At 36.2% G+C, this 14,210-nt stretch overlaps 2 protein-coding genes across 3 annotated transcripts in view; both read left to right on the forward strand.

Annotated features, from left to right (window-relative positions):
* Window positions 1-14,210, forward strand: part of LOC127969044 (DNA mismatch repair protein Msh2) — a 290,453-nt gene that overhangs the window by 141,147 nt on the left and 135,096 nt on the right. The gene's annotated exons all lie outside the window — the stretch shown is intronic.
* LOC127969056 (cytochrome c oxidase subunit 7A-related protein, mitochondrial) lies at window positions 208-5,695 on the forward strand. Of its 2 annotated transcripts, XM_052570661.1 has the most exons (4): window positions 208-367; window positions 1,156-1,290; window positions 4,222-4,258; window positions 4,396-4,601. In XM_052570661.1, the coding sequence occupies exons 1-4, from the start codon at window positions 296-298 to the stop codon at window positions 4,401-4,403; spliced, it is 252 nt and encodes an 83-aa protein (XP_052426621.1). In that variant the 5' UTR covers window positions 208-295; the 3' UTR covers window positions 4,404-4,601. The 2 variants fall into 2 exon arrangements, with proteins under 2 accessions (XP_052426621.1, XP_052426619.1); XM_052570659.1 differs by lacking the exon at window positions 4,222-4,258 and having other exon boundaries at window positions 4,396-5,695.

The following is a 14,210-nucleotide window of genomic DNA, read 5'->3' on the forward strand; positions in this document are numbered from 1 at the left end:
AATGACTGACAATAAACTTAAATATTTGAAATATTTAAATAACAGATTTCTGCTCATATACACACACATATACATACACAACGTGTAATAATCTATAGCTTTTTAAATATATATATTCCTTTTTATATTTTACATGTTTTTAACATATTGCACAATTTTTATATATATTGCTTTATAACAGGTTTTTTTGTGACGTCATATTCCAGCGACAAATCTTACACGAGGAAAAAGCCGGTTGAGTTCCGACTTCCCGACGGTCACAGTCCCACCTCGTCGGTTACCGTTTATTAACAAAATGTATTACAAATTTAGTGGATTTACACAAAGACTGACGGGAGTCGTGTCATCCTCCGCCTACAGTCCGCAGGTAAGTTATCTGCGCGCGATTCCGTTTCTAAAACGCTAATTCAGTGACCTTGATCTGCCGCATGGTTTATGTGACCCATGGAGAGGTTTTAAACCGTCGTTCGATGTATAATATATGCTTGTCTATCACTAGTTTAACTGATATGATTATGCAGGCTAATTATTGGGCGGTTAATAATCAAAAGCGGAGGGTTAACTGTCCACACCAAAATCTCCATTTAGTGGATACAGTTACTTAGTTGAGCTACATTTAATTATAGATGTGCAATTGTTCACAGAACCATTGATTAAACAGTTCATCGCTAAGTTTTAGTACTTCTAAATTCAGCATTGGTTGTACAGTCCTAAACTGATTTCACAACAATAGCTAATTGTTAGGGACAATAGGTGATCAATCAGTGGTTGTTAACAAGGGGGCCAGAGCGCCCTATCGGGACCTCACTCTCCAACAGGGCCTCAAGGTGATTTAAAATGCTTTTAATTAAAATGTTAATCATTAGTTAATTAAAGTGTGATTTCTAAACCTGGAAGAGTCATGTAAATTGGTCAAATATTAAAACCATGTGTATCATGATTATTTATTTTCTAGTTCTAATATGCCTGGTAGAAATTGTGGATAAAAATATTTTACACAAATACTGATTTTAAGATTTTTGTGGTCAGTAGTGGATCATGGGGTCAAAAAGGTTGAAAACCACCGTGGTAGACGGTGCTTTGAGTAAAAACATTATGTAGTCATAGTGAACAAAAAATAAATATCAGGTTAACTTCCTTGTAAACTTTCTTCAGGGCTTGAGGTCAAACATACCGTCTGAATCCCCTAGCATCATCTTTGCCACCCCAACTAAACTGGTGTCTGAGTCAAATGCTGCAGTGGAGTATATGGGTGCCAACAAGGTTCCAGATCTCCAGAGGATATTTCAGGTATGTACATGTGCTGGTCATATAATTAGAATATCATCAAAAAGTTGATCTATTACACTAATTCCATTAAAAAAGTGAAACGTGTATATTATATCAATTCATTACACACAGACTGATATATTTCAAATGTTTATTTATTTTAATTTTGATGATTATAACCGACATTTAAGGAAAATTACAAAGTCAGTGTCTAAGAATATTAGAATATTGTGAAAAGGTTCAATATTGAAGAGACCTTGTGCAACACTCTAATCAGCTAATTAACCCTCTTGGCGCCACGGTCGAGTTTACTCGACAAGATGCGGCACTGAATAAAACGGACGATTTTGTCAAATATGGTGTCAAATTTCATGCAACCTCCCCTGCACTAGATAGCAGACATGTAATACTTCATCTCTGACTGAAAAAAACGCCATGCTCCTATACAAAATCTTCGAGATAGAGTGCATTGAATCAGTGCGAAAAAAAGCGGAGCTTGTGTGAGAGTGAGCCATTTTATCTGAACAATATTGTCAACGTCAGCGAGTATTGGCATTAGATTATTATTATTTTCATTATTATTATTATCTAGTGGCATCAATAAAGTTTCAATAAAGCCGCAATGAGGTGTTGGAACTTTTATTCGCGGACACTGATTCTGAAGGGGAATATCTGTATTCAGAAGATGACGGTGATATTGAAAGTGAAAGTATAGCCCTACACCAAGCACAAATGGTGAATCCTTTGCCCAATGTAAATAAATGGTCATTTGCCAAATGTTAGAGGTGTGAACAATGTTTGCCAGGGTCGGAGTGTTCATCGTGAAATTAGCAGGCAAGTTTTTGTTGCGGGGACGAGGCGGGAGATTTTTACCGCGCTAGACATGTATATTTGTCTTCTGACCGCACCACTCCGCAATCGCGGCGACAGTATTGTAGTGGAGACTTTGTCTAATGCCACTGGGTATGTTAGACGAGGTCGAAGTATTCATAGGACAGTTAGGAGGCAAGGTGGGAGTCGCGATGACACTGACAGTAGTTCGAGCTGTGCACATTCAGCGCGTGCGCGACGCAGATCTGGCCGCGCTGCTGATAGCAGAAGCAGAGGCGATGCGACACGGGGCATAGCTTTTGAACTAAACAGGTCTTGTCTACTTGTGTTTGTGTGTCATATGAGTAATATATATGTGCCCCATACATGGAATCAGAGTGCCTGCTGCATGTAGTAAATTGAAAATCCCAACCGCTACATGCATTCGGTTTGTTTCTACCATTTATTAGTAATGATTTACAGTTTGTTTACTGCTTACTATTTACCTGAGCATTCAGTATTGTGCAATATAGCACACAGAAGGTGAGGGAATTTTTTTTTGGGGAAAGAAGTGCTCCATTTTATCATTTAAATATGTGATTTTCATGAAAATTCTATAATTCAAGATGACCACACCATATGACGTCATAGTATGCAAATTAGATGGGAAAATAAAATCCCTACATAAACATTGGGTCATCCTTAATATTTTTATAATTGACAGAAAGTCTCTATCTTTTATAAATTTTAAGATATAGCCTTTTGAAATTAAGATGTCAAAATCGAACGTTTTAGGAAAAAACCTCTGGCGCCTAAAGGGTTAACTCAACTGCAAAGGCCTTTAAATGGTCTCTCAGTCTGGTTCTGTAGGCTACACAATCATGAGGAAGACTGCTGACTTGACAGTTGTCAAAAAGACGACCGTTGACAACTTGCACAATGAGGGCAAGACACAAAAGGTCATTGCAAAAGAGGCTGGCTGTTCACAGAGCTCTGTGTCCAAGCACGATATATAGAGATGTGAAGGGAAGGAAAAAATGTGGTAGAAAAAGAGTACAAGCAATAGGGATAACCACACCCTGGAGAGGATTGTGAAACAAAACCCATTCAAATATGTGGGGGAGACTCACAAAGAGTGGACTGCAGTGATGGTTTGGGGTGCCATGTAATCTGCTGGCATTGGTCCACTGTGTTTTCTGAGGTCCAGGGTCAACACAGCCGTATACCAGGATGTATACGTACGTATACCAGCACTTCATACTTCCTGCTGCTGACCAACTTAATGGAGATGCAGATTTCATTTTCCAACAGGACTTTGCACCTGCACACAGTGCCAAAGCTACCAGTACCTGGTTTAAGCACCATGGTATCCCTGTTCTTAATTGGCCAGCAAACTTGCCTGACCTTAAACCCATAGAAAATCTATGGGGTATTGTGAAGAGTAAGATTCAAGACCCAACAATGCAGAAGAGCTGAAGTCCACTATCAGAGCAACCTAGGCTCTCATAACACCTGAGCAGTGCCACAGACTTATCGACTCCATGCCACGTTGCAGGAATTCAGGCAAAAGGAGCCCCAACTAAGTATTGAGTGCTGTACATGCTCATAATTTTTATGTTCGTACCTTTCATTTGGCTTTCTAAATTTTCTAAAGATTTCTAAAAATCCTTTCTTTGTATTGGTCTTAAGTAATATTCAAATTTTCTGAGATAGTTGATTTTGGGTTTTCCTTAGTTGTCAGTTATAATCTTAAAAGAAATAAACATTTGTAAAATATCAGTCTGTATGTAATGAATGAATATAATATACAAGTTCCACTTTTTGAATGGAATTAGTGAAATAAATCAGCTTTTTGGTGATATTCTTATTATATGACCAGCACCTGTATATGATGTGTTAAGCTAAGTAGCTGAGTTAAAGGGATATAAATAAAATTGTCATTGTTATCTCATCCTTACATGACCATTCCAAACCTATATGACTTATTTTCTTCTATCGTAATTAAAAGAAGAAACTTTGTAGAATGTTAGTAACCAAACAGTTTCAGTTACTTTTGTGTAGATTATAAATACAAGGGAAGTAAAGTGTAGGTCATTTTTGGTTACCAACATTCTTCAGAATATAATCTTTTGTGTTGTGCAGAAGAAAATAAGTCATGCAAGTTTGGAATGTCATGAGGGTGAGTAAATAATTACAGAATTTTCAATTTTGGGTAAACTAATGAATTGTAATAAACAATGAATATGAAGCATACATTATAATTCTTCCCTCTCTTTTCTCCTCAATTTTCCCCCAACCTTTTCATTTTCCACCCAGGCCTCTGAAGAGATTCCTGTTCATCTGAAACGAGGTGTTTCAGACAGACTCTTGTACAGGACCACCATGGCACTGACAGTCGGGGGAGCTCTCTACTGTCTCGTAGCTCTATATATAGCAGCACAGCCCAAAAACAAATGAACTGTTCCCAGCCTATGTTGATCAACTCACATCATCAGCATTCAAATAACATTTGCAGTGTGTAACTTTGTTGTATTTATTATGAACATTACCCTGAACAGGTACTCTGTCCTGAAAAAGCTTATACTGAACAATGCCATTTTACTTGTGTGTCCTGTATCAGATCTGGGATGTTGTTAGTTGTGTTTATTAGAACAGTGATTCTCAATTTGAGTACTTCCAAAGCCCCAAAGTCAGTGTTCCCAGTTATTTCATTTTTCATCTAGATTCTAGAACATACTCTTAAAAATATAGGTTTCAGCTGGAGGGTTTTCACAACAATACCATAGAAATGCCATTTTTCGTCCCACAAAGAACATTTAAGTGAACAGGTTTTAAAATAATATTTTCTTTGTGTAAAGAACATTTTTTTACTTAAAAAAAAAAAGAAAGAAAGAAAAAAGAAAAAATAAAACTTAAGTGCAATGTAAAGTTTCCATGAATGTTAAAGTTTCTTCACAGAAAACCACTGATGATGCTAAATAAATTTTATTTTTTAAGAGCGTAATAAATATGATGCGCTCTCTCTCTCTATATATAACATTAATAATTTAGCTAAACACTCTTACCCCCATTTATACTTCATCAGCACAGGATGGTTTAAACCAGATGTGTGATGGCTGAGAAATAGTGATAATCATGTTTTGGTAATGATTGACAAATGTTGTGATGCTGAGAAGAGGATAAGAAAGGAAAATAGGGTGAGATCTCTCACTTTTCAATAGTGTTGATTGGAGTGTTTGTTACACACTCGGGCATGTTAAGTGTGCCTCTGGGAAGCCCGACTACGAGAAATCTATAGGAAAGGCTTTAACACTTGTATAGGATGTGTAGAATACTCTGGAAATGTGGAACCATATTGAAGAGAAGTGCAGTGTGCACACTTATGCCACTTAATGCAATATTACCATACTTTAAGGTCATTTCACAGTTTTGGAAATATGTAATGTAAGGACATGAAATGCTGCTGTGCCTCTCATGCACCATTTTCCCCAAGGAATGCGTTTTTTTTGTGTGTGTGTGTGTGTTTTAAATAGACATTAATTTCATTCATGTTTTGGCCCTCTGAGATGTACATATTTAATTTAAAAGAACCAAATTAAAGACCTTTGACCCATGACGTTTTGACATCTGTGCTTCTTAAAAGGGACCTTTTATGCACAAATGATTTTTATAAGGTGTTTGAACACAGTTGTGTGGCGGCAGTGTGTGAAAACGACCAGATAAAAATCCACCTACTCATTTTTTTATAATCCCAATAAATCATAATGTCTATCTCAAAACAAGAGATTCCGTATTTTTCCCCTTATGTATGTATAGCTAGATGCCCTATTCACGGCATAAGCCGTCCACCATATTGCAATGTCTATGAACATTCAAAAGCAAGTTGCCATGACGTGTGAATATATCTTCAGTAGACTGATGGATGAATGCTTTGGCTAAACTAACACAATAAAACAAGATGAAGCCATTAGCTAACAAGGCATTAAAAAGGTACTTTAGTTTAAAAACCTGTAATATTGATTGTATTATTAATAAACAAAACACAAATCATCACATTCTTACCTGTGTTATCGATTTGTATTTGATTATTTCAGGAATTTAAATTTAGACCATTTTTACAACCAGATGCTGCACAGTGTTGTTGCATTTTGAAACTCATTGATTGTTATTGTGAGTGATGACATAGACCATTCCAAAATGGCGGACACGTTATGTATCTGGAGCTGTCTGTGGTATCTATGTTTCTCTCTAGTTGACGTCATCATTGGGAGAAGTCCCTCCCATTTGTGATGCTGCCTTATTAGCATAAACACAGCCCTGAGTGAGAAGCAGCAGTCCGCCATTACTATTTTCTTGTTGTAGATGCTTGTCAGTGTCAAAGAGGCATTAGAAGTGTTGTGTTTTAGGATGCACCAATGAACATAGGAGTCTCCATGGACCAGGGATCCTCAAATCCGGCCCACGAGATCCACTTTCCTGCCGAGTTTAGCTCTAACCCTAATCAAACACACCTGAGCATGCCAATCAATGTCTTCAGGTTCATTAGAAAACTACAGGTAGGTGAGTTTGATCAGGGTTGGAGCTAAACTCCGCAGCGCACTGGCCCTCCTGGACAAGATTTGAGGAACCCTGCCATAGACTCTCTCCATCTGAACTGCTGAGGGCATTGTGGTTAAGTTTAATTTTCAAAGGATTTAATTTTACGCCAGACTGTCTAACAACTGAGGGTAATTTCTAGGCTGGATTTTTGCAAAATGGATTCCTAAAGAGGGATTGATACCAATGCTTTGTGCACAGATTTCAGCTCCAGACAAAGTAAGTGTGTTATATTTCTTTTCAAATTGCCTTTCTAAAGGAGTTATTGGTACTCTGTAAGGCTAATCTTGCTAAAACTACCATTGTCACTGCCTGTTTTCACTGTTGCTGCCTTCTGGTGCGACCAGAATCAATGTAAGTAAGAATGTCGTAGTTAAAAATTGCATATGAAAGCAATTTGAAGTCAACCGCTTGAGAGTTTCTGACATTTTTAGTGTGAGATTGTCCTGTTTTGTTATTTAGCCGAGTTCAGACTGCACAATTTTCAAAGTAGTTGGGTCACTGTTCTTTTTACACTGCATGACTATCTTGGCCAGCATTTAGTCGCTGCTGTGTTCGCACTGCATGATGAATCGGTTTCACACTGCATGACTTGGTAACGCTTTAAAATAATGGTCCGTTGTTAATAAGTAGCTACGCAGGAAGTAATAGGTAGTACTACATTAACACTTAACTTAATACTATTAACTAATATAGAAGCAAGATTAACTAAGCAGTAAGTAATAGCTCATTTAGGACATAGGTAGTTCCTTATTAGTTATTTGATAATTACTAAAGAAAAATATCGTCATTGAGAACTACTTTGGAACTATGGCCAACTAATGAAGAATAACCAATTAATTACTAATCACAACAGCTACGTCTATAAAGTGAACAATTAGCTTCTTTATGGAAACGTATATATATATATATATATATATATATATATATATATATATATATATATATATATATATATATATATATAGCCTATCCATATGATATATTTAATGAGCTCCACTAAGTTCGATGTCTCCAACTCTAATAACTTTAACGTTAGTGATATCATGCTGGGGAGGGCTTCTCTTCAGGAAGTGACAATAAATAATGATGTTCTCTTGTCAAAACATATTTGCATCCTTCATGAAAACATTGACTGCATTTATAGTGTTAAGCAAAAAACAACATCTTCCAGATTACAATGTGTCTGGTAGAATATCACTAGTTCCTCACAGAAATATATGGCTGTACAGTATGTGTCAGATAATTTTATTGTAAATTACTTGTGAAATCCATGACTCGAGTGTTCAATGTGATCTCATGAGAATACGTGTGTATTTTTACGTTAAATGTGGTTCTATCACACGTATATTTACATACGTTTTCATGCACATAGAAACGTACAATTTATACGTATTTATAGCAGTAAAACGTACAAATACATGTTTTTATTCAATTTATTGAAAGCAGTTTACTTGTCTATTTAATAGGAACTAACATTTCTGTGCATGCTGCAAACCATAGATACACACAAAAGCACAGCATACAATTACAAATCACATCCATTTTATTTGTTTGCTGTACTGCATATCTTTAGAATCCAGATGTTTGCAAGGAACATATCCAAATTCAGCCCTTTATCAATGGTTCTTCATATTCATTCTCAGCAACAGCGTCCGTCACAGTCAAAGCTGAGCTCGCGCTCGTTATGAATTTGAAAATAGCGCCAGTGCGCCACGTTACGACATGATTTACGGCACTGATATCGAACGCTCATTGGTCCTCATCCAATTCGTCACAGATTGCGACATGTTGTGTTTCAGTTTATGACATTTGAATACTGCGCCAGTGCGCCTTCACGGAGAGAAGACAGATACATAATTTCATGGATTAATAAATTAAATTCTGCTCTGTACCCTATAAAAACTATTACCTCCATATAGAGGACTGCGACTGGAACTCATTATCATTTGAACTACTTTTGGTACCACTTTTGATATTTTCGCAAAAAATAAATGATTAACGTTACGTTTGTTTGTTTGTTATTTGTTTATTTATAACAGTAACGTTATGTAGTTTTAAGAAATGTTGTCTTTAAAATAAAAAATCTTTCACTTTAAAATAAATGGTCCAGATCACTAGTAACGTTAGTTCATGCGGACTGACAAGGTAACACTTGAGTAATTAGTCAGGAGTTAACATGTTTTTCACTTTAAAATAATGGGCCAGATCACTATAGTAATTCCTGCGGACTGACAAGGTAACGCTGGAGTAATTAGTCAGGAGTTAACATGTTTTTCACTTTAAAATAATGGGCCAGATCACTATAGTAGTTCCTGCGGACTGACAAGGTAACGCTTGAGTAATTAGTGAAGAGTTAACATGTTTTTCACTTTAAAATAATGGGCCAGATCACTAGTAGTTCCTGCGGACTGACAAGGTAACGCTTGAGCAATTAGTCAGGAGTTGACATGTTTTTCACTTTAAAATAATGGGCCAGATCACTATAGTAGTTCCTGCGGACTGACAAGATAACACTTGAGTAATGAGTAATGGATTTCACAAGTAATTTACAATAAAATTATCTGACACATACTGTACAGCCATATATTTCTGTGAGGAACTAGTGATATTCTACCAGACATTGTAATCTGGAAGATGTTGTTTTGTGCTTAACACTATAAATGCAGTCAATGTTTTCATGAAGGATGCAAAGATGTTTTGACAAGAGAACATCATTATTTATTGTCACTTCCTAAAGAGAAGCCCTCCCTCCCCAGCATGATATCACTAACGTTAAAGTTATTAGAGTTGGAGACATTGAACTTAATGGAGCTCATAAAATATATCATATGGATAGGCTATATATATATATATATATATATATATATATATATATATATATATATATATATATATATATATATACGTTTCCATAAAGAAGCGAATTGTTCACTTTATAGACGTAGCTGTTGTGATTAGTAATTAATTGGTTATTCTTCATTAGTTGGTCATAGTTCCAAAGTAGTTCTCAATGACGATATTTTTCTTTAGTAATTATCAAATAACTAATAAGGAACTACCTATATCCTAAATGAGCTATTACTTACTGCTTAGGTAATCTTGCTTCTATATTAGTTAATAGTATTAAGTTAAGTGTTAATGTAGTACTACCTATTAATTCCTGCGTAGTTATTTATTAACAACGGACCATTATTTTAAAGCGTTACCCATGACTTTACAATAAGAAGAATCGCCGACAACTCTGTCTGCCACACAAACGATGTTTCACAACCAAACATGTGCGAGTTGTGACAAGGAAACAACGCGATATCACACGTGCAAGACCAGAGTTCTCATGTGAGACTGGGATTATTATTAAAAATGGTAGCATAAAAGAAGCTTGCAATACGAATTGCCTGTGTGCTGATTTGCAGGGAAAACAAGTAAAAGAAAAGAAGTATGGAGGAGGAAATGGTTGGGGAGACGCGAGGATATTGTGGTCTATAACTCCTCCCCGAACTCCCCACTGCTCTGTATCTTGCTCTCTTATTGGCTGTCGGTCATCACCGATGTAGTTTTCAGTCAGAACACTTTTCAACCAGCAGGATTTTGATTTTGAATCGCCAACAGGTCCAGATATATAGCATGCCAAATATCTCACGGGTGTCGCCGACTTGTTGGCAATTCTCTCAGATCGTGTCTTTGCTTATTCACACTGTGTGATTGACTTGCGTAAACAAGCACCGATATGCCTGTGATTTCTGGAATTTGACGATGATTTCTCAAAACCTGTCAGCGAGCCAAAATCGGGGCTAAAATCGTGCAGCCTGAACTCGACTTTAGAGGCACCAGAGCATGAGCCATTGAAGCTCCGCCCTCTTCTGAAAAGGGGCCGGGGAAACTAGCTCATTTGCTTTTAAAGGGACAAACATAAAAACAGCATGTTTTGGCTCAAATCCCTAAGTGGAAAATTTATCAAGCTATAAAAAATAACCTTTGGGTATTTTATCTAAAACTTCAAATACACACTCTGATCCACTGCTGAGAAAGTGATGTAATACAAAATTTATCCAAATCTGTTCTGGTAAAGAAACAAACCCAGTTAATGGGTGCCGACAGAGTGAGAGTCCAAACAGCTGATGTAAATATTAAAAAAAATTAATGACTACATTGCATCAAATATCGTCTTGTGAAATTAGAAAATGTGTGTTTGTAATAAACAAATCCATCAAGATGTTTAACTCCAAAACCAAAACATCAATAATCCATTATAATATTTTCTCCAGTGAAAAAGTCCATCTCTTGTTATCCTCTCAAATCAAAATCTACCAACATATTTGTTTGGAATTGTTTTGGACCATTTTTGCTTATATTTTCTAAGCAAAAATGGTCCAAAACCGTTTGATCGGTGCATATTTCTCTATAGATTCAGACAAGACTACTTTCTGCATACAAGGGTTTAAAATAAAAAATATTAATTACAAACACAAAGCTTAACAACACTTAACAACTGCTGGACTGGAGTTTTGTGGATTACTTATAGATTACTGTGATGTTTTTATAAACTGTAAGACCTCTCATTCTGACTGCATCCGTTCACTGCAGAGGATCCACTGCCGAGAAAGTGATGTAATACAAAATTGATCCAAATCTGTTTCTGGTAAAGAAACAAACCCATTTACATCTTAAATAGCCTAAGTGGGAGGACATTTTCAGCAAATTGTCCAATTTAGGTGAACAATTCCTTTAAGGTTTAATTGATTATATGCTCATTTATACTTAATTTCGTATCATAAGTGTGAATAGTGTGTACAGTATATCAGACCCCTCTTGAAAAGCTCTCTGAATTTCCTGTTCAGGCTGTTCACATGGTAACCAGGCTATAGGAGAAACTGTACACAAAAGGACTTCCAGAAAATCCCTTAGAATCCGTCTCTTTTATGGCCAAAGCATTGTAGAACTGCAAAGAAAGGATTTCTATTGTTCCTAAATGCTATTTTTCCACATTTCTTTCTAGTCAGAGGTAATAACACAACATGAGGCTGACAAACTGTCTAACTGCACACTGGTGCTTGATAAGCTGTCAGAGCACAAAGCAAAGTGAAACCATCTATGACAATGAGAGGCAGTGATTCACCCGGCATCATCTGAGCCACTCTGCTTACTACCAAAGACTAGCAACTAAAATGATCGGCCACATGGAGCATTTTAAAGAGGTCAGTAATCTCCTTGCCAAGTACGGCTGTACTAGTAATAGCTTCATGGTTAAGTCCACACAGTCATGGCAACCTCAAGACTCTTTCCAGGGGTCCACAGGTTTCCTTGGATGTGGTCAATTCTGTTTGCATTATTCATCTCTCCATGATGTGCATTTCATATCTAAATGAATACACAACCTGCTTTTGTTTGAACATAAACATGCAAATGTTGAGAGTAGTGATTGATTTGTGTCCATAACCTGTAACACGCTGCCCTTCTTTAATTCACTTGTATCCCTTTCTCTTGATCTCTCTCGTTTGCCTAATTCGGCCTGAATGGATGAATGAAGAATGGATTTGATCTTCCCCAGTATTCGTTTTGTATCTCTGTTCTGAATTTTAAAATTCTGATTTTTTTTCACCCTGTTAAATTATGTAAAGCCAGCCAGGAATTTTAAAACCGTGTTCCAGGTGGTCACAGGTCATTAATATTTAGATTTTACATTCTGGCCAGGTTGATTCTACTGCTGCATTGGATTCAGAAGTAAGTTAGCTGATAGTTTAGCTCGTTATATTGTAAATGAGTCATCATGACTATAAATGTACCTCAGTGATAGTCTCAAGGTCCAAATACTCTTGAATTTTACAATCTCTTGACCTGTTTATTTCAAATGAACACTGCTGGATTTAAGATTAAGTGAACCCAGCTAACAGGGATTGTTCTTAGAACTCTGGCTAATGTCTGGCAAGGTTCCCTCAAAGTCATAAACAAATGACTTTCCAGTTGGCTAATATTAATAGAACATTCTTTCAGAGTTATCTGGTCTTTAATAATGTTCTCAAAACCTTAGCACAAAAAAAATTATTTATAGATTAAAACTGAACATTCAGAGAATGTTTTCGTAACTTAAAGTGATAGTTCACCCAAAAATGAAAAAATTCTGTCAGTATAACTACTCACCTTCATGTCGTTCCAAACCTGTAAGAAATATCTTCAGAATACAGATTAAGGTATTTTTGATTGAGGACTGACACAATAGAGAAGATATTGTTGAATAAAGTAATTATTTTTGTTTTCTTTGCACACAAAAGGTATTTTCGAAGTTTCATAAAATGATGGTTGAACCGCTGATGTCACATGGATTATTTTAACGATGTCCTTAGTACCTTTCTGGGCCTTGAATATGGCAGTTCCATTGCTTTCTATGCTGGTCAGAAAGCTCTCGGATTTCATCAAAAATATCTTAATTTGTGTTCTAAAGATGAACAAAGGTCTTGTGGTTTTGGAAAGACATGAGGGTGAGTAATTAATGACAGTATTTTAATTTTTGGGTGAACTGTACCTTTAATGTGAATGTTAGCAATATGTTCTTAGAACATTTTTTTTTTTTAAACAAGGAAGTCATTCTTTATGACTCCTTCATGAACAAACAAAGTCCTTGGGGGAAAATGAACAAGGGTTAAGCAGACATCATGGGATGTGAACTGTGCAGTAGTCTGAATAGTTTGTGTGACTGGTGTAAGACCTCCGTCTGTGGAACCGACAGTGACAGAGAGCTAGCGAGCAGTTGCTAGTCTCCATCTGTAGCCCTGCTGCTCACTTGGCTATAGACAAACCTCTCGCTCTTCTCTGGGAATAGTGTGTAGGTCATTTGAGTTTAAAGGATTCAGGGGGTTTCTTAGTAGTGCGGATGCATTATTGACTTCTTGGCTCCATCTAACTTTAAAAAAAAAACAAAAAAAAAAACAATCAAGTAAATACACTGCATTAATGTAATGAAAAAAGAAGAAGGGATTCTTGATAATTGCAGACTTGTTTAGAGGAAGACATGTAAGATAATTATTTATAATATATAATTTATATAATTTTTATATATATATATATATATATATATATATATATATATATATATATATATATATATATATATATATATATATATATATAAATAAAATAATGTCTCTTCTACTTAAAGGGATACTCCACCCCGAAATGAAAATGTTGTCATTAATAACTTTACCCCCATGTTGTTCCAATCCCGTAAAAGCTTTGTTCATCTTTGGAACACAATTGAAGATATTTTGGATGAAAACCGGGATGCTTGTGACTGGCCCATAGACTGCCAAGAAAAGTAATGAAAAGCATCGTCAAAATAGTCCATCTGCCATCAAGGGTTCAACCGTAACGTTATGAAGTGAGGAAAATACTTTTTGTATGTGAAGAAATCAACAATTTGTGTCCTCTGTGTCTCTCGACATCACCGTAGTGACATTTTGGAGATTAGGAGCTTAAACTGTGAATGTTCTTCTGTGTCAGCCACGCCACAAGGATACGTTTACTATGTCTATTAATAC

This window comes from Carassius gibelio, chromosome B12, assembly GCF_023724105.1.
Source record: "Carassius gibelio isolate Cgi1373 ecotype wild population from Czech Republic chromosome B12, carGib1.2-hapl.c, whole genome shotgun sequence".
NCBI classification, from domain to species: Eukaryota; Metazoa; Chordata; class Actinopteri; order Cypriniformes; family Cyprinidae; genus Carassius; species Carassius gibelio.